The sequence below is a fragment of the Polistes canadensis genome, unplaced genomic scaffold (genome assembly GCF_001313835.1).
Source record: "Polistes canadensis isolate GaletaPanama2010 unplaced genomic scaffold, ASM131383v1 scaffold_55, whole genome shotgun sequence".
Lineage (NCBI taxonomy): Eukaryota > Metazoa > Arthropoda > Insecta > Hymenoptera > Vespidae > Polistes > Polistes canadensis.
This window is the reverse complement of record NW_014569602.1, coordinates 342416-362781: the sequence shown is the minus strand read 5'-3', so window position 1 is coordinate 362781 and position 20366 is coordinate 342416. Positions and strand designations below refer to the sequence as shown.

Genomic DNA, 20366 nt, shown 5'->3' with positions numbered 1-20366 from the left:
GACACACATTTGTGTTTTTCGGCTCTGTCAGTTGTGTTCGCTAAACATACATATGAGTTACTCAGCCAAATTAATGGTTTACGCAGAACACATATATGCGACGATAGTCCGTAAGGGGTTAATAAATGACATTAAACGCATGATGGTATACAAAGTAAGTAAAATCATTATTATTCCTCGGTCATCATATTATATTTCGGTGCTTCTCAATGTCGGTCCGCGATATGCCTGCTTTCCCTTTTTTTCGTTTTTTTCCTTTTCTGCATTTCACTTCTAATCTAAACCAAATGCTTACGTAAATATATTATATGAATATAGTTTCTTGTAAATGTCTTATAGGTCTCCATACGACACATAGATATTTATGTTTGAATTTAATTTTCGATCTTTTTTTCATCATTGCAAAATCTAATCAACAATTTATTTTCATTCTTCGCTATTATTTTAGAATTTGTATTTATCCCCAAAGGTACAATCGCTAAAACGGATTTGCAAAATTGAACGCTCACTATTATGTATGCGATTTATACGTTAAGCGGTTTTATGTAAAACAAGGTTAAACTTACATATGTATTTAAAACTGTATTTGCATTTATTACAATAGGATTTAAATATTTAATCATATATGCCACATTGAAAAGAATAAATTTTTGTATATGTTACAGGAAACATATGAAACAGCAATATTTATAATTTCTATTAGATATACATGTCCATACAAGATTATACGTGTGTAGTCCTAAATTTATTTACCTATAGATATTTATTTTTCAATCGCTGACTACTGTACATATCATTATTTTTCGGATATATCTGTTTCTTATTTTCTATACTTTTACATTAGCAGTTAGAAATGCGAGGACCAAAGTGATATACCGACGATGACATTGTAATTTATCATTTCCGGTTTCCGTTGGATAACCGTATCTTAATACGATTTAACATTTAACGTACCGGAAGATAGGAGAGTCTACGTCATTTTTAATTAGGAATGTATACGAATGAATGATGTTGCATGGGTTTCAATCGGAAGAAGGAATAGAGTGAAAGAAAGAAGGATAGAGGAAAGAAAAGTAAATAAAAATTGTGTAACCCGTTCATTTTTTTGATATTTTTATTTATGTTATTGATCTCGAAGCTGGAAGAGAAATATACTTCGTTCCCCGAGAGTGCAGTATCCTAAATCGGATAATCCGATGATTGTGCTAACCACTAGAAAGTAAATTCACTCGTTGCAATATTTTGTATCTTTTCGAATTATTTATAATACAAACGGAATATTTCTTATTTTTTACAGTATCCTAAAATTATACTTCATTTTAAAAGTAATCTTATGATTATTTTTTTCGCATTACATGCTGTATTACGTTAATGGTCGTCAGAATATGTACGACATCGATACGAAACAAGAATGATTAGAAGGTTTTTCGCATATACCTACTTTGTTTTCACGAGATTTACCTTTACTTTGGAAATAATGATATGTTTGCAAAGACCTCTACTCTTGAACAGATTCGCCCCGACGGATCCAGAATTCTTTGAGAGATTTCGTTTAACGTTACAACGTTTTACACTCATCAAATCCGATTTCCGATGGAGAATGTGTACGAAAATGTGCACGACGGCGCCGAAATTTAATCTCGCTTATATCGCGATCACGTATGGTCCTATGTTATCAAGAAGAATATAACAAACGAACTTGTACCAGGATAAAAGCGTCATTACATCTGCAAGCAATAACATTTTTTATCTTATCTATTATCTTAACTATTACAATAACTAATCTTAGCAAAATATGTATGGATAGACGGTAATGCCGGTAAATAATAATCGTATTTGCTGTCATAAAATGTTTTATGAGTCTTTATAAGAATATTCCATCGTTTAGTCTTCCACATATTCCACAGTATGGCGAAAATGAAGCAGAGAAGACGCGATTAGCATTAAGTTAGCCAAGAAGCTGACATAGATTGAGAAAGTATAAATCTCTCAGAGGAGAAGGCGTCCACGTGCTTCAACGTTGTTCAACGTTCAGGAAGGTGGGTTTTAGATAGAAACTTGGATCGGTAAGGAAAGGATCGAGCGAAGCGAAGAAGGAAGTTTCAGGATAGACTGGTGGTGGTCTCTATGCAGCCATAGCAGCTCGACAAATCCACTCACACGGGCGCGCGCCTCCAGCCGCTTGCGGATCAGAGTAAAGAGGACCTGTCGTGGGAGCTACGAATAGGAAGAACAGAATTCTAGGACGGGGCTTCGAAGGGGGGAGTTAGAAGGGGTAGGAAAGGTAGGCGACAGTGGGGTAACGATTGCATCCACGGATGCCTTCGATGCAATCTGTGTGCAAAGCGCTTCGAACTTGCGACTCCTACCCAAGTCGTGCGGAATAGACAGAGAAAGGATAATTCAGAAGTGGAGGCGGATGAGGATGGCAAAGGAGTGGAAAGAGGAGAGAGGGGAATAGAAGGTTGCTGGCCAAACGGGGATAGAAAGGACGAGAAAGAGAGAGAGAGCCGAATGGAGTGGGGTTAACGTTATCGTGGTGGTAGCCAAAGTGTTTTCCAGGTTCGCCTGGTGGGTGGCAAAGCTACACTCCCGGGGCGTGTACCGATGAGCTTGCAGGCGGAGCTTTCTCGTTACGCCTTCCAAGAACGAGAGATATCTCCTTCTATCTCTCTCCTTTTCTCTCTCTCTCTCTCTCTCTCTCTCTCTCTTTCTATCTCTCTGTCTGTCTGGTAAAGCAGCAAGGTGTTCTTCGACCCTTCGCCTTTCTCCCTCTTCCTTCTTCTTTCTATCTCTGTTTCCTACTATTTGGACTTTTCGTCTCGCTCCTACGCGAGCTCGAAGCTCTCTTTTCTCTTGGAGCTTTTTCAAGGCGGTAGCCGAGCTTTGCCCCTCCCGTCTCACCCCTTCTTAACAGCGAGCTCACCTATACGAAGAATGGAGAGTAACGTAGACATTTGGAAGACCGGTGTCCTATCCGCACCAACCTTCTCCTCCTCTTTCTCCTCCATCTCTAGGTTTCTAGAAAAGCTGCCCTCGGAAAGGGCAGGGTGGGCTAGGGTGGGCTGGGTGTTGGAAAGGAAGGACTAAGGCGCGGGTAACGTATGCCCGGAGCTAATTTGCTGGAGCTTACCCGGGGAAATTACGAGCATCCCGCGCAATGCATTCGAATATCCTCGTCCGCGAACATCTCCAAGGCTTCCTTCTATTCTCCAATCCGGTCGCTGCATCGACGTTCGAGACGAAGTCTCGAGAAAACCAGGAGGAGACTCCACGTACACTGCACTTTCCACAATAATTTGCATTCGAGAAAGGCTGCCTGCCTGCCTGCCTGCCTACCGTAGTCTAGCCTTTCAAATCGAAACCAACCATACGATATTTATAACAAACACTTAAGCCAAATATGCGAGTAATATCATACATACATGTACAGATAAACTAAATTATTATAAATTGTATTGTACTGTACGTATGCTGTATGTCTAAATAATTTCACATTACTATAAATAATCGATCTCTCTAATATTACTCTAAACAAAATGAATGATAATGGAGTAATAAATAACTAAATACTTTTATCTCTATATATATATATATATATATATATATATTAAAGCAATAAGAGAAAAAAAGAAAGATAATAAAAAGACACTTCGAAAGCATACTCTGATAATAATAATGATGTTCCTACGAAAGCACCGACGGAATCTGTCGGGCATGTACTCCTTCTGGAACGTTACAGTACAAATTGAAAACCATTCGGCAAATCTTACCGTCGTTCCCGGTGTTAATAAATTCAGCTTTACGACGCTTCGTGGGAGGGTTATGTGCGTGCGTATGTGCGTGCGTGGGTGCGTAGAACTTGGGGGACAGAGGTAGTGGTTGGGGGTGCATGCACATAAAACGTTTTAAAGAAAAAGCGGTAAAAAGTATTCTACGTTCCTCGAGAGATAGCAATATTTTTGACTACCTACTACTCCACTTCTCTTCATCTCGAAACCGATCCTTTTATCGCTCGATCGAGCAGAAGCGCTCGAACGCGAGTACATGCTTGACTACATTCGCGCATCGAATACGCGAGCTCTTTCCAAAACGAAAGAATCGTTTTTTTTAATACATATACCGACATGTATGCATTTTAGTTGCCTATGGAAAAAATATGTACATTGAAATTGTTCTGGGAGGAAAAGAAACACTCCTGGCGGTTCAAACACTCGAAACAAAACGCTTTGATTTTTATCTTGATATGAAACCTTTGGAATAAAAAGAACGTATAATATAAATTATTTTTTTTTATTCCAACTATGAGATGATACGCGACGAGACGTACAAATATTTCGAATTTTATGTAAAAGTATGTATCATTAAAAATGCTATTATTTAAATAAATGAATATAATTTTTTGCTATCGACTTTGTGAAAATATGACGTTGAACATAGTTAAACGACTAAAAAAATTTGTTATGGTTGGCAGATAAGTTGGTCTATTGTAATAATTATTGTTCCATTCTCGATTGAATTATTCGACTGATCGATCGACGGTTCTCCTTTGTGTTAGTTCTTTCCCTTTGAAAATCATTTCTCCATCGGGTTTCTATTTCATCGTAGTTACCTATGTTTTATCTTGTATCCAGTTTGACTCAACGAACGATTGCGGAATTTGATACAGCTTCGTTCAATAAATTCGCGTCCATGGTTTCTACTACAGCTTTCCGTAGCTGTAAATTCTAACTCGCGGTAGAAGTTTCAGCTAGTGTAATCCCTTTGCCAGAGACTCAAAATCTCTTTGAGGATAGAAACGTTTCGTTAAAGTAACAGAGTTGATTAGTATTGAGAGAAGGAGAAAAAGAGATAACTAAAGAGAATTAGATTCTAAGTCTCATATGTCACTGAAAATTTAGACGATATGTTGTAACGTTACTTTAAGAATTTTTTGTTCAGAAATTTATCGTTATATATTTACATATTAAATAAAAGAAATCAATTCAAGTGTTAAATATCTCACGTCGCACATGTTACAATATAATATAATAATACTGGAGCTCGAAATGTATAGGAATCTTAAATCTCCAAAGAAATAACCGTAACAGAAAAGTAAACCGTTCGCAAAAAGCTCTTCTATCCAAAGAAGAATCAGAATAAGAGCATACTCAAGAGTTCATTAACACGAAATGTCTATTTAATTTATGCACCTATCAGGTTTAGATTTCTATCTTCTTTCGATCTTTCTCATCATTTTGCACCTCTTATCGATTTAACCGGCTACATGTTTCTAAACTCGTATGCAACAGAGTCAACCAAGCAACTCAATTTCAAAGGCAAATGCTACAAAGAGGGATAGAGATAGAAAGAGAGAGAGAGAGAGAGAGAGAGAGAGAGACGCTATAATATTTGGATTAGTAACTTTCTCTCAATTAGAAAGGACGAACCAAAGCATATCGTCCGCCCTACGGATTTCATTCCGCAAAGCATCCACGATGAACACACACGTAACATCTCATGTCAAAGTTGTGAGGAAGCATAGGGCCGATTTCAAAGGCAAGATGAGGTTTTGTAATTTGGATTAGGACCTTCTTCCTCTCTTTCTCTCTTTCTACTGCTTTACTCGATAGGAGAAACTGTTCATTCTATATCATATGCGACACATCCCTAATGAACCTTCCTCATAATTTTCTCTCGTATGTGCTATGATCGGGAATGTGTGTACTGGTAATCAGGCCTATGTGGCAAACGATGGCAAGCTGCTTAAACGATTTTACGACGATTCCTCACGAATAGGATACTATTGGAAACTAAAATGGATTAAACGTTAAGCGATATTCAACGTGTTCGTCAGACTATAGCTATAATTTACGACAGAGTATTTAGTAATTCAGATTGAAAGAACCAATTCATGATCGATGACAAGGAACGAATTCTCGAACTAAATCTACTCTGTCTCTGTTTTTATTTTACTCTATTCGTGTTACGGTCTATTACTGTAAGAAAGATAAAAAAAAATATGAAAAATAATATAATATTTTTTATGTCAATATCAAATGTGGAATACGATAAGAGCAAAAATAAAGAATTTTCGAATTTTACATAAAAGCACTTACATGCTTTATGTATATTGTATAATATATAACACGTTTTTTATTGATGAAACTAACGTGGTAATCGATAAGACCTTTAAAACACCTATAACTCGTTGAATTATCGCGTTTTACTCGTTTCTCGTTAAATAAATATCTTTGAGAGATACTCCACGACCTCCTCTCTTCGTGCACGTTGCACGCATAATACGAATTCGTTGAAGATAAGATGTCTGGAGGCTTCCAAGGCGTGTTCTCTTACAACAACTTCTTGCTTCCTCTGTTTCCTTCCTCTGTAACGTCCACTTGTAAAAGCACCCATCCCTTTGCTTCTCTAGAAAGAGAGAGAGAGAGAGAGAGTAAGAGAGAGAACACGTGGACGTAAGATGCAGTATGAACGAACGTTTACGTACGAAGCCAGCCTCGGATACGTTATATATCAAGTGGAAAACTTTCGAGCATAGATAACCTACTTGGGGAGTTAGCCCGCGTACATGCAAATTTCTGAATTATTATGCCGTGCCGGCTACATTATGCGAGCTCACCCCTTTTGCTGGCCGCCTATGCCAACTACCCCCTTCTTCCCGTCTTTCCCTTTCCACCCTCTTCTTCTTCTCCTTCTTCTTCATCATCTTCTTCTTCTTCTTCTTCGGTATATTCGAACGAACGCCGATTTATTTTTTACGAACCACATTTCTTCTCAATTATTTTTTTTTGCATCTTTTCTTTCCCGCTTGATTCGTCATTCGATGTATTCATCGAAGATCTATATAAATCGATGAAAATTTCCATAAATTTGACAAATTATTGAAATATTTATCAATATAGGTATAATATAAAAATAATTTATTATATTATTATATTAAAAAGTGAAACGAAGAATGAACTTTTGTCGTAGGCATATCTATTTCACGTATCAAAAAATATAAGAAAGAGCAACGTGAAAGAAAATGCAACACTTTCTTCGAACTAATTGCGCTAATTGTCCCCCGGGCAATATCAGGCGGCAATTAAGGTAGCGATGGCTAATTAAGTTGGGAGCGGAGACATCCGTCCGAGCACTAGCTCTCTTCCTTCCCACCCCTTTGCCCCACCCTTCTCTCTCTCTCTCTCTCTCTTTCTCTTTCACCCTCTGTTTCTATCTAGCTCATGCAGAGCTCTTTCTCGCTTACTCGATTCGCGACAGGACACAAAGCTGCGGACTAACTGAATTTTCTTGAGCAGCCAGGCTGCGTCCATCAAAGATCCTGCTAGTAGAAGGCCTTCTAAGGGCTCCCCTGGAATGCCATAACCTGCTTGCATCCTTTCGCTACTCTCTCCCAGGCAGGACCGTCAACTCCGTTCGATATCGTCTCTTGACAATATTAAATGATCGCTTATTCCTAAGAGAAACATCAAGAATCTTCTATTTCAAACTATTTCAATTTTTACATTTTTGATCTTAGAGGATACTCTGTAATATTTATTTTATGATTAGTTTTTATTTATCAATTTTTACACGGACAATTAGTTTGATAGAATTCTGTAAGAATACAAAAGTTAGAAACGATAACAATTAATATATTGTAGGTTTAGAATATCCTCTTTTTTAGTTTCTATTTTGAATGGTTTTGATAGCATACGATAAAAGTAAAACGTTTCTCTATAGAACTAGGCGTTTTAATGAAATTATCGATGACCAATCGGCTCATTAATTTTTGACCGGCTTCTTTGTCGAGCTTTTAACGAAACATGAAAATTTCTAGCCGGACGTACGCCTTCGTATCGATGAAAAAGCTTGATAACACGATTAGTTGGACCCGGTATCTAAAGTGTTCTTACGTGAGAGAGAAACACTCGAATGAAGTAATTTTAAAAGCATCGCGTTATCGGGAAAGAGAGGAAAAAAGCAAGAGTAAAGGTAATACTAGGAAAAATATCAACTAAATAAAACGTATGTGCATGGATCTAATAAAAGAGAAAAAGAGGAGGAGGATGAGGAAAAGGTATATAGGGTCGGCCCTGAGTATCCACGAGCTATAGCTGAACGCATCTAGTCTGTATATTGGGTGTACGCGATAAGTAATTCACTTAGAGCTCTATTGAGTTAACCCTTGCTTCTGCCGTGGCTCCATTTAGCCTCTGAAACCCCCTGTTCCGGTACTTCTGCCGACCCGCGTCCTCTCTTCTCCAGCCCTTCGCGTTCTTCCATCTTCTCTCGCACCCTATCCAAAGTCTCGACATCGTCTTCGTCCTCCTCCTCCTCCTCCTCCTTCTCCTCCTCCTCTTCCTTCGTTGTGATACATCCTTGAAACATTTCTTCGATTGTCTTCGATTAAACTCGGATCATTACTTGTATAAAGAAAAAATTTAAAGACAAAAAAAACAGGGGATTACAATTACTAACGAATGTGTGGATCCATCCAAATTACAAATTTATAGATAGAAGTATAATAAAAAATAAAAAATAAAAAAATGGAGCAAAATGAGATGAAAGTCATGAAGAAATAAGAAGCGAAAAGTTTTGTTGACTTTTTTTCAGTCGAAAGTTCCGAGCTCGGTGGTGGTGGGGGGTTTCCTGAGTTTCCTTTGGGATCGTGACAAGGAGAAAACATCGGTAATTGATATCCATTTAATTAAAGAGAAAGACGCTAGATATTTTGGCTGTAGCAAAAAGCAAAAGATAAGGATGGAGAAAGAGAGAGACGGATATTGATAGATAGGAAAGGAAATACAAAGTTTAAAGAGAAAAGGACGCTGCGAGGGGGCAAAAGGCCAGGTGGTCATTATATTGCGGATAGGTAAGTATCTACCTCGTCGAAACGTCGGTGTAAGACCACTTAGGGCAAGGGTTCGTCTCTTTGGGAAAGCTTATGGTGGGCCCTCAAAGTGGCCATTACCAGCCGATGGTTGGCTCGTAGATGGTCATCAGAAATCGACGAGTATCAACAGCCTTCTCCTCTTTACCACCCACTCGGCTCTCTATCTCTTTTCATCTTGGTCAAAAGCTTTCATTTCCACCTTCCGTATCGTTTTCACGTTCTCTCTCTCTCTCTCTCTCTCTCTCTCTCTCTCTCTCTCTCTCTTTCTCTTTCTCTCTATTTCGCTACAGATTCTCGGAGAACTTGTCCAATTAGGTATATCAAGAGATATAGAATCATTTTCGCGGTTCGTAATAGTTGCTTTAGCAAAGTAACCGACCATCTTGCCGATATTATCCATCGCTTTTTTTTTTCCTCAACAAGGAAGATAAACTGAATTTATTTCATTTACGTTCTTTATATATATCTGTATATGCAGTATCTATGTTTTTGTACATAAAAAATAAGAACAAGAAGAATAAGGTTCTGCACGGCTGAGGAGGGACACGTTTAAAGAATTAAAGTATCTAATGCGAAAGAAAGGTCCCAGAAGCCGGCGTTTGAAAGCGAAGCATTGTCTTCTTAAGCCTGGCATTCAGTGGCCTCTCTCTCTCTTTAAAGTATAAATTGCGAAAGGTAGGATAGGAAGACCGGGGCACGTTGGAGGGAGAAATAAGAAATTAAGAGAGAGTCTTAGGAGAGAATAAAGCTAAGAATTAAGGTAGCTGGGAGGGTATAGGGGGTGGAAAACTGGGATGGGAGAGAAAGAAGAAGGAAAGAGAAAAGAGAAAACGGAATGAACTGAAACCACCGAGCGCGCTCGCTTTGGGGCTTAAGTCCTCCGAGGGATTCTTACTCGCGCGTCATTTAACAAAACAATTAGAAGTTAACCCCTTCTTTTTCTTCTTCTTCTTCTTCTTCTTCTATTTCTTATTCTTCTTCTTTTCTTACCTTCGTTTCATCCGCAGTATCTTTTCTTTTCGAAATCTCTCTTACCAAAATCAAGAACAGATATTGTTAGACGCTGAATCGTTCGTCATAGGAGGTTTATCCGATTGGTCTGGGAACGGGAACGAATTCTTTCAACGAAATTTGTTCAATCGATAAACATTACAAACATTCGTCTATTTGTTAATTACAATGAAAATGTTTTTTCAAGGTAAGCTTTGTGTATCGATCCTTATTACAACTTGCGGTTGGATATACGTGTTATTTATGATCGATCGATTCCCTTAACGATGAAAGTGATAGGGTAGGAGTCGAAAGGGAGGAAAAAGAAAATCGTCATAATAAATGAAAAAGCAAGAGGAGCATCTTTTTCTTTCCATTTCATGGAAAAAAAAAGTTCGTCGTCTTCGAGTCGCCTCCGTGAATTTCGTCTTTCACAGAGATAAATAAAAGTAAAGCGCAAAGTAAAGACATCCTCATTTGAGTGACTCTACGAGGGAAGAGAGAGAGAACCTTTCGTTTCGTCCTATCGATACAGACCGCGTCAAACACCCCCGCCCAACCCCTTCGACTTTCCTCTCCACTATAAATTCCAAACTCTCAGGGAGCTTCTCAGCCCTCTCATACCCCCCATCAAACGATATCGAAGACACAGAATAAATATGCGATCTTTTTCCATTGGCAAGAGAGCACCATTGGCAAGGAGAAACGCTTATAATCCTCAAACGAAGACGAGACGACGACAGGGCAGGAGTATTAGGGCTGGGAATTGAGCGAAAAGATTTCTACCAATTATCGGTGGGCGCGTGTCTTTTGATCTGCCGTGCGAGCATATGTTGCTTCTTAAAACTCTTATTTCTATTTGAAAAAATCGTCGAGGCAATCTTTGCCGCCAACCATTCACCATCACCGTTTCTTCGATATCAAGTTTTTATCTCGGCAAGAATTTCACAAGAACGACTCGTAGTAGTTTCTTTCAATCGCGAGAAACAAACATATCGTAGAGAATTATAATGTCGTGTCCATATTATTGTTTTTTCTTTTTTTCTTCTGTTCTTTTTTCGAGAGAAGATTTTCGGATCGTTTGTCGTTAATAAATGAAACGTTCTTTGTGTTTTTTTTAAGATAGAAATTCTATACCCGAACCTTTCTTTTCTTCAGATAAGTTTCAAGTATCTCCTTAATCGGACTATGATAGTAAATGGCTGCTGAAGTTTAATTATTTTAAAATAGCTCGCAAAGATCGAGAGAAAAGCCATTAGCGTCGGTTGGACCCAACGCAAAAAGAGAGAAAGAGATTTTATTCAACGTAGGACGATTCATCAAGATCTGCTATTCATAAAAGACTTCTAATCCTTAGTCTCGCTGATATTTCGTTTATTGACTCGTTGATAGGCAAGAGAAACAGGAAAGTGCTTAACAGAGTGTAAGAGAGAGAGAGAGAGAGAGAGAACGAGAGCGAGGAAGGAAGAACTCTCAGTAGGTATTGTAATGTTAAGCTATCGTTCTTCACTCTTCTCGCGGTCTTCTTAATGCAACCTCCGTTATCACGTTGGAACTCCTTTTCTAAGAGAAACCTTACTTATTTTATATTTTCCTTTTGAAGCAATACCGAAAATCTTCAGCCTTCTTTCGCAACAGCATCGGTATCGTAAAGTATTATATCGAATAGGAACAATAATCTTTGGGGTTTTCGACGATTTTCGTCGTCAAATTCTTGTCAGGCGTTGCAACGTCAATGACACCTGAAACAACAAAATCTTAAATAAGTTCTCAAATATATTTGATAATTTTTCGAATAGTCATTATTGGAATCTCTAAAATTCCTTAACGCATTGCTCAAAACCTTAACTCCGTTAAACAACAAAATTTTCGTTTCCTGTCAACACATAGGATACAAATGATATTCAAAATAATTCGATAGGATGATCCACTCTGAAGTTGCTTTTGTTTTTTTTTCCCAAAAAAGTCTCTTTCAATTATCCTGATGGAAAGGTCAACAGCTCTCGAACGAATCGCTTTCGGACGAAGCGTGTTCCATATTCGAGCATGTTCGTATTGTAAAGGGTAGAGGTCAACGTTGAGTGGGCGGAGAATAGATGGACGTTGGTAGGAAGGGAACATAAGGGGGGAGTTGGGCGGAAAATTCGCGACGAAAATCGACGGTTTTTCCAACTCGGCCAGCGTCCATCCGGTCGTCGTTCTGTGTGTAGATTAATTCCGTCCATGAGTGTTAGCCCAACACTCGAGATTCAGCCGAGGTGAAGCATCCTCGACGTACTCTATTAACAGTTTAAAGCGTATTATAACCGCGAGCGTGCGCACACCCCTTACGTTTGACCGCAGTCACAGTTCGGGTCGAAATCGACTCGAATAAGCTGTTCCCCTCTACTCAAATTTCATTCGACACGAGCATCCTTCGTCTACGATTGCGAAAAGTATCCATTTCTTTTTGTTTTCATTCTAATGAAGACTTACCAAATAAGAATCTGATGTTTTTTTTTTCTTTTTGGTTTAAATTCACCTTTCATTTGATTATTCATTTTATTGAAATGGAATTACTCTCGAACTAATTGTAAGCATTGAATAACTAATATTTTCTTTTTTATACAGATATCATTATTTTCTGATCATAAAAACAATGACTCTGAATAGAACGAGGAAACTTTTTACGAGTTCCGATAATACAAGTATCAAACCAATTAGAAAGCTCTCTCTCTCTCTCAAGATAGAGGAGGAAGACTACATGCAAAGAAAGAAAAGAAAGGGTTAAGGGGTAAAAGAAAAGAAGCTAGCGAAGGAAGTAAAAGACTAGTAGTCGGGTGAGAGACTCCTACCCGGCGTCTTTTTCGGTGGAAATAAAACTGTTGTATCTACTAATAAAGGCGGAGTCTTACTTTTAAAAGCGCGCACCGCCAACTCACTTCTTCTTCTCTCTCTTTCTCTCTCTCTCTCTCTCTCTTTCTGTTCTGCGTTAAAATAGGAGGGATTAGTTCCTATGGTAGCATCGGAGCTTAAGCATTGATGAGGTTTTTAAATGGGTTCTCCTTTGACGATGGTAAAAGAAAGACAGAGAAATGAAAAGAGAGAAAGAAAGAAAGAAAGAAAGAAAGAAAGAAAGAGTGTGAGAAAGATAGGAAAACCGTAGTAAAAGGGGTGGGAATGGGAAAGAGGGAAGACGGTGGCCGCGATAAGGGGTGGAACCTTCCTCTCTAAGAACGAAGAGTAAAAAAAAGTACACAGAAGAAAGAGAAAGAGAGAGAGAAGCGTAGGCGGAAAAGATGAGCAGAGGGGGGGGGAGGTGGACGGCAAATGTTGGGGGGKGGACGATATTTACCAAGAGATTAAAAAATCGAGGGAAAAATTAAGTGTTACGGGGGCACGCCCTCGTCCAGGACTTAATTCTACGTAATCCTCTGCTAAGATCGTCTTGAACCGAGCTCCCTCCCCATCACCACCCCCTCCCCCCAAGTCGACCCAGCCAAGCGAGCTTCCTTTCCGCCCTGATTTTCAACCCCCCTGTCCCACACCATACCTCCCTCCGACCCCTCTGATCCTAGCTTTCTCTACGTCAATCGTCTTTTTCTATATCGTACGTTAATCGCTAAAGATTAGGGCTCCTGAGAAGGTAAAGAAGAATTTTCTTAAGTTCACTCGACTCGAACGAGGGTAACAGTCATTGTACGTATAATATTTCTTATTAAATGGATTACTTCGTCGTCGTCGAATAATATAAAACTTGAAAGATTTTTACTCCTTGTCCGATTGACGTTAAAAATAATGATAAAAGTAATAATAATAATAATAATAATAACGAAGCTCAATTACATGAGACCAAGTCGCGATATGTTGGCGGTACAAATATTTAGAGGGTGGCCCGGATGGTGACCATAGAACGATGTTATTAGTAAATTAACTGACATCAAAGAAAATGCGAGCGACGGTCACTTACTCCGCTAATGGAAAGCCCTGCATCCTCGATACGCGAGAGAGAAAGAGAGAAAGAGAAGGTGAGTGAAAGAGATATATATATATATATAGGACATATATGTGTATCCCTATCGTCGTCCACTATCCCCACTTTCTATAGCATTCGTGCGCGGCTACTATCAGCCATATTCAATCGACTTCGCGAGATATCCACCTGAAATTTTTCCTGTCCTGCCTTTAGAGATTTTATAGAAACAAAAAAAAAAAGAATAATGGATATGCACTCGATATTACATGTATATACATTTTTCAATCTTATTTCAACGATGTCCATTTAACAATGAAATCAGTTTTATACGGAAACAATATATATATATATATATATATATCTAAAGAAAATATTAATAATTAAACTTTTAATCCTTCCACTTATTTTCTTTTCTTTGTCTCCCAAAATCTTCCCTTTTAATAAAACAAAGGGAACACTGATACCTTCCAAAGAAGAAGAAGAAGAAGATGAAGAAGAAAAAGAGGAAAAAGGGAAAAAAATAGAAAATGAGGAAAATAGAAAAAGAGAGGAAGATCTCATCGGAAAAGCACCACCGGCGAGTATCCGGGTGTTATTTATTATCTTCTTTATCAGTCAACGAACGAGTGCGTCATCGCGAAGATATTTCATCCTCAAGAGAAAGAGATGATGCATGATAGCGGTACGAGAGCAACATTCGTAGCTATCAACCTTAGATGCTCTCCTTATTTCTCTCTCCCTCTCTCTCTCTCTCTCTCTTTCCGTATTTTCTTCTTTTTCTTGTTCGAACTCCGTTACTCAGAGTCTTAAGGGTGATTTTTTGTACCCTCCCGTGTCTCTGGCCTCGCCGGACTAAATTTCGCGCGTTAAGCCTACGGTGTAATCCCACCCTTAATATTCAAAAACGTGATCGCCTTGCCAAGCGACTCCGAGTTTGAGCGTGATCGTAGCCCTGGAGTGGGGAGAAACCTCCTGATGGCGAGAGGAATAAGAGTGGAGGTGGGAAAAGAGATAGGTAGGAGGTAGGGGGAGGGGGATATGGGGGCGGTGTAGGTGAAAGAGAGGTTGGGAAGCTTTTCATATGCTAATTAGCATTCGTCATTTTCTTATGGCACCGACTTAAGTATGCTTAAGCACGCTAACTCCTTCCTACCTCTCCCCTTCCTTTCCCCTTACCTCTCTATCCCCGTGTTTCTTCTTTTTTTCTCAGACATTGGCCGAAGAAGAGTAGTCCTCTTCGAAATTGCTCGCTTCTCGTTTCATCCCCGTACGTTCGCAAGGAAAGGACCTCCGAATTGTAAGAAAAATGAACGAGCCTCTCGACTCTTAATACACAGAGGAAAAGTCGAGGAATCTTGCTAGAATCTTGACGAAAGTCTCTCTCGTCGTCCCTTATTTCCATCTCATTTTATGCCATCTCATTTGACAAGATAGGCCTTCCATAAATTTCTTCCTCCTATGACGACTTGAGTTTTTTCTTCGTGTATATTGATCAAATATTAACACGTTCGTTTATAGATCACATTAGTCGGGATGCGATCAATCGAGATGCATCATAAAAATTGTAAATTATCATCGTCAATGATCATTTGGATTACTTAAATTTTACCCAGGTACTCATTAAGCGATTAATGAAAAACTCTTGAAGAAATTTTCTTCGTAATTTGATGTTTCAATATCATTCAGATGACAAATACTTCTATGGTTATCGATTAATTCTTGTCTCACAGAACGCTCCATTTCGATCTATTCGTCGTGCGTACGAGTAACAAGATCGTTCCTATCATAGTATACGCATGTAGTACATTCGGCCTTTATCGAAAGATATCTCACCTGCGTATCTGTAATAAGATAACGTGCGCGTTAGTTGAGCTAAAGTGCCGCACCTTCGAGTTCTCTCCTAAGTCTTTCCTAAGTGTGGTTCGTGAACAAAATTTAAACAAAATCGTGAGAGTATTGTCGATTGACGGGGGATACAAAAAGAAATAATTAAAAAATCGAATTTGTTGATATTGCATCATGTGATCACAACGAAAGACACCAGTGTTGTTCTAATTAATATAATTTTTCTGTTGGACATTGGATAAGTCACAAAACAGGTATAAAATAACAAAACGATTAGGTTCTTTTAGAAAAATATTTTACATTTGTTTTTGGATCGATCGCGAAATTCATAGCGTTTTAATTTGCCTCGAAATAAGTAAGTATTTAAAGAGAAAATGATTCAGATTAATTAGAAACGTGTTTAAAAAATTGACTCTCGAATGATTCACGATGACGTATCAGTAGCGTATTTTTCACGTACACGTGTGATTTATTTAATGAAACTCTTATTTATATGCTTGCAAAAATTTTTGATTAATAAAGTGTAACAAAAAATATAATTAATAATATACGTACATTGATTGATGAATTTCTTTGTTTAAGAAAATCTCCTTTCTAAATTATGACCATTCATCTTCAAGAAGTTGTAAGATCTGAAGTGGAAGGTGGTCTGACAGGGCCGGCTAATCCAATACCCAGTCAATCGATAGATTGTGGATGTAAACAATTTCCTTGTCCAAAATTAGCAAAATTCGCAACGAGATGTACGTTCGTTGGATTAATCTGTTGGGTCGGCCTTCTTCAAGCTGCTTCATCTGCATATTTTTACATTATTGGCTCTACGATAGCCAGGAGATTTCAATTCGATCCTTATTTAATTGGTACGTGATGCTGATTTGCAAAAATCAATCTAAGAAATTATTTTGAAATATTTGTTTCATTACAGATTGGATTTTGGTCGTGTCGGAATTAACGCCTTTTTTTCTTGGTGTCGTCGTTGCATATTGGGGTGACAAAATTCATAGGGCATCGTGGATAGGTGCTCTCGTATTATTGCAATGTGCTGGCTATGTGATATTGATAATACCACATTTAACTCATAAAGTTAGAGTTATCGAAGAAACCTTTAATGTCACTCATATGTCTCTATACGCAGGTAATTTCTATTAATTAGATTATACAAATATTAATAAAATGTAAAAAACATTTAATGAATCCTAACGGAATTAACGAATCTGTAGCTTATTTTCAGACGATAGCCCGGAATTATGCTCGTCCAGTGCATCAAGAATAATAATAGAAGAGGATGATAACACCTGTTATTTCACTCTCGCAGTTTTATGTTGTGTACAAGTTCTAATAGGCATGGCAAATATAGTCTACTATGCGCTCGGCATTTCCTATCTTGATGATAATACCAAAAAACAACATGTGCCAGGATTTTTTGGAATAATTATCGCAGTGAAAATCATCGGTGTTCTTTTAGGATACATTCTAGCTTGGGGTTGTCTTCGGTAATTAAATAATAAATAGAAAATATTTCGATTATACAGCGTTAAATATACAAAGTATTTGTTTAAATCTGTCATCGTTTATCTTTACCTAGGATAGACGCGGAAAATTTGAAAGTGGTGGAATCTTATCAAGAACAAATAGGTGCTTGGTGGCTCGGTTTTCCTATTCTAGCAGCAACTATGATAATTCCTGGTCTCTTACTCTCATGGTTTCCTAGAAGATTACCTTCTGAGGTAAAACTATTATAAAGCATGCAATAGTTATAAAAATAAAACATGTATTCATAAAAACTTAATTATTAAGAACAAACGATAACGAGAATTAATTTGATAGGTAGTGGAACAAGCAGCTGCTTCGATCCTCGATCGAGCAGGTACGCTAACTTTGCGTCGCTTAAGATCAGTAGATCATAAAATCGGTACTCCAAATTTTTGTGCGATGCTCGGAAGGCTAATGACTAACAAACTACTAATATGCAACATTCTCGCATCAGCCTTTTGCGCCATGGCTCTCTTAAATTTCATGACACATGAGAATATAATTTTGGAATCTAGATATCACATACCCAAACCAACGGGAATGTTGCTCGGATTTGGAGATCCTTTACATTCCAGATTGATCTCGAGTTTCTTAAAACCAGTTTTGATTGGACTGATCATAATTATTTCTGGATTGGTATTGTCCAAAGCTAAACCCCGAGCGACGTTTATAGCTGGTTACAGCTTCATTGCAACAGTGTTAGCAACTATCATAATATTTGCTTTGGTCTTTACATATTGCGATTCACCATCAGTCGTTGGGCTGAATAAAGGATCGTAAGTATGCATACTTATGATAATTATACTACTTTAATCCTCTTTAATTACCATATGTTTTTACATGATATTTCATTTGTCTGCAAGAATCCACTTGTTGCAATATTGCAACAAAGATTGCCGTTGCTCGAAGGATGCAGATTTTCGTCCAATCTGCGATACCAGAGGCACGCACACATTTTATACGCCTTGTCACGCTGGATGCACTTCCGTAGAATACATAGACAATATTAAGATCTACGGTGACTGCAGTTGTATCAAAGAAATAGCGGAAAACCTGGATGCCAAGGAAGGTCCATGTGGCTCGTCCAGCTGTCAAATCGGATGGCTAGTTTTTGAAGTGAAGCATCGATTTTTTCATTTAATTATTATTCTACAAATGCAACGAATTTGTTTTTTAAAAACATAATGATTCTATTTCAGTTTGGTACTTTGCTTGCTTACGCTTTGATCGCATCTACTTTCGTTGGAGATCTGTTGATCAATCTCAGATCGGTATATAGACAAGATAAAGCGAGCAGCATAGGATTTTGGATGATGTGGGTTGCGTTATTCGTCAATGTACCTGGCAAAATTCTTTATCAAACGATCGCGAACATAACGTGTATATATTGGGGTAATAAAAGGACCATATGTCATTTTCACGAGAGTCCAAAGTTTGGAAACTATATATTCTTCTTGACGACTTTATTACTAGCTATCTGTATTATTTTTAAGATTTTAGTATGGATTTTCTGTAGAAATTTAATGATATATGGTAGGCCGATTAACGACAACGAAGAGAACACGGTTCAGTCGCAGGAATTGATGCCAATGCAACCTTCAATAAATTCGAATGAAAACGAGACCGTGCCCAAATCTGATAACAATGGTAATTATAAAAAAAAAGATGTATTTTTATTTTACAATGTCTATCGGTATACTTTAATAATTATTTGTGATTATTTAGGTGTCGTCCCAACATCAGAAGAAGTATCGAAAACTACAGAAACAGACACATTAAAACTTACGACTAAATCAAAGACAAAAGTAGAAGATAATGTAGAAAATAAAGAAGAAGTAGAAGAAGAAGGAGAATTAAAACGTCCTTTAATATACGGTCCACTGGGTCCGGGAGATCGACGAAAGACTAGCAACGACAAACCAGTTCAACGGGATCCTCCTAGAAAGCAAATGGTTCTCGAAACGGAAGACGAATTGGACAGTTCCAGTGACGAAAGTAAAAAAGATTTTAGCCCTAAGGTTGCATATAAACCATTAGAACTTGATTCGGACGTAGAAAGCGATCTTGGAAGTGTAGCGGCAAGGTCAAGAAAGCGAGTGGTTAGTAAGGATTATGATGAATTCACGGAGAGATCGAACTCGTCTATGAGTTCGAAAAAACGAGAATTTCCGAATCCAGACGAGTATGGGGATCCAAGGTTGTTAAGAAACGTTTTGAAGAAGGATTGGAGATCTTACGAAGATGGATCATCCAAAACAAGTAGCTTTGAGTATTCCAAGGCGGGCCCTTCGAAAAAAGGGGACTTCAATGAAATTGGTATACCAATAGTCGAATATCATTCTTCGAGTGCTAACAACTCGACTGGACTAAACTCTCCATTCTTGAAAGACGTCAAATCTTTGATAAACCAATACGAAAAGAACTCTAGCCAAGAACAATTGGAGGATGATCAAGCATCTATCAGATCGGCTGGCAAAACAGGGGTTCCTCTCGTAGCTATGACTCAACCGAGACTCTCTTCCGGACAAGCTTCTTCAGGATTTGGCAGCTTGAGGGAAAGCTCCTCCGATCCTCGAGGAACTCCCAGTCCAAAGAACTCTTCTATCAAGGGTAGCAAAGGGACACTCTGTACCGATTTGTGAATTATTTATGTTCCGTAAAACCACGACCGAAACCATCCCTCCACCCTCCCTCCTCCTCGCCCTCCACCCTTCCATCCATCCGCGCACACATACACAAACGCACGGACTGGAATTATCTTCGATCTCTCTATTGAACTATTCTCTCGTAGATATCCTTACTTTCGTTGCTTACGATCATCAAATCTTGATCGCGTGCGCGCGGTACGATCATTATTATTTTATATTTTATATTTATTATTCAATTAAAATTTATTATATCGTAAATGTGAATTTGAGTTTTTACCTTATTTGATTTATCGTTTATATATCGTTGTCTCAGAAAGAAAATTTTCACGATTCATATTTTATTATTCACAGATCTAATTTAAAGAAATATTTGAAAACGTTAGGAAAGGATCGGGATGTCGCGTCTTTTATCATAAAACATTGAATTATTTTTCAAGCAACGTATACAGACATCCTTTTTCATCTGTAATAAAGCTAATCTAGTTTTCATCGATTGCTAACGTAATTCTTTGATAAAAAT

The 20366-nt window shown here is 38.1% G+C and overlaps 1 protein-coding gene across 1 annotated transcript; it reads left to right on the top strand.

The window, feature by feature from the left end:
- Positions 1–1813: 1813 nt before the first annotated feature.
- Positions 1814–19951, top strand: LOC106785668 (solute carrier organic anion transporter family member 1A2-like). The gene is made up of 12 exons (XM_014746309.1): positions 1814–1819; positions 1872–1947; positions 8855–8995; positions 14485–14502; positions 16286–16525; positions 16591–16800; positions 16897–17158; positions 17251–17392; positions 17493–17974; positions 18062–18314; positions 18398–18845; positions 18948–19951. Exons 1-12 carry the CDS (start codon positions 1814–1816, stop codon positions 19838–19840), a joined length of 3171 nt encoding a protein of 1056 aa, XP_014601795.1. The 3' UTR covers positions 19841–19951.
- Positions 19952–20366: the final 415 nt, after the last annotated feature.

Excerpts from the sequence above, each read along its gene's own strand:
- LOC106785668 (XM_014746309.1), top strand. Across the intron at positions 16,801-16,896 it reads TCATATGTCTCTATACGCAG|ACGATAGCCCGGAATTATGC; the intron begins GTAATTTCTATT and ends GCTTATTTTCAG. Across the intron at positions 17,975-18,061 it reads GTTGGGCTGAATAAAGGATC|AATCCACTTGTTGCAATATT; the intron begins GTAAGTATGCAT and ends TTTGTCTGCAAG.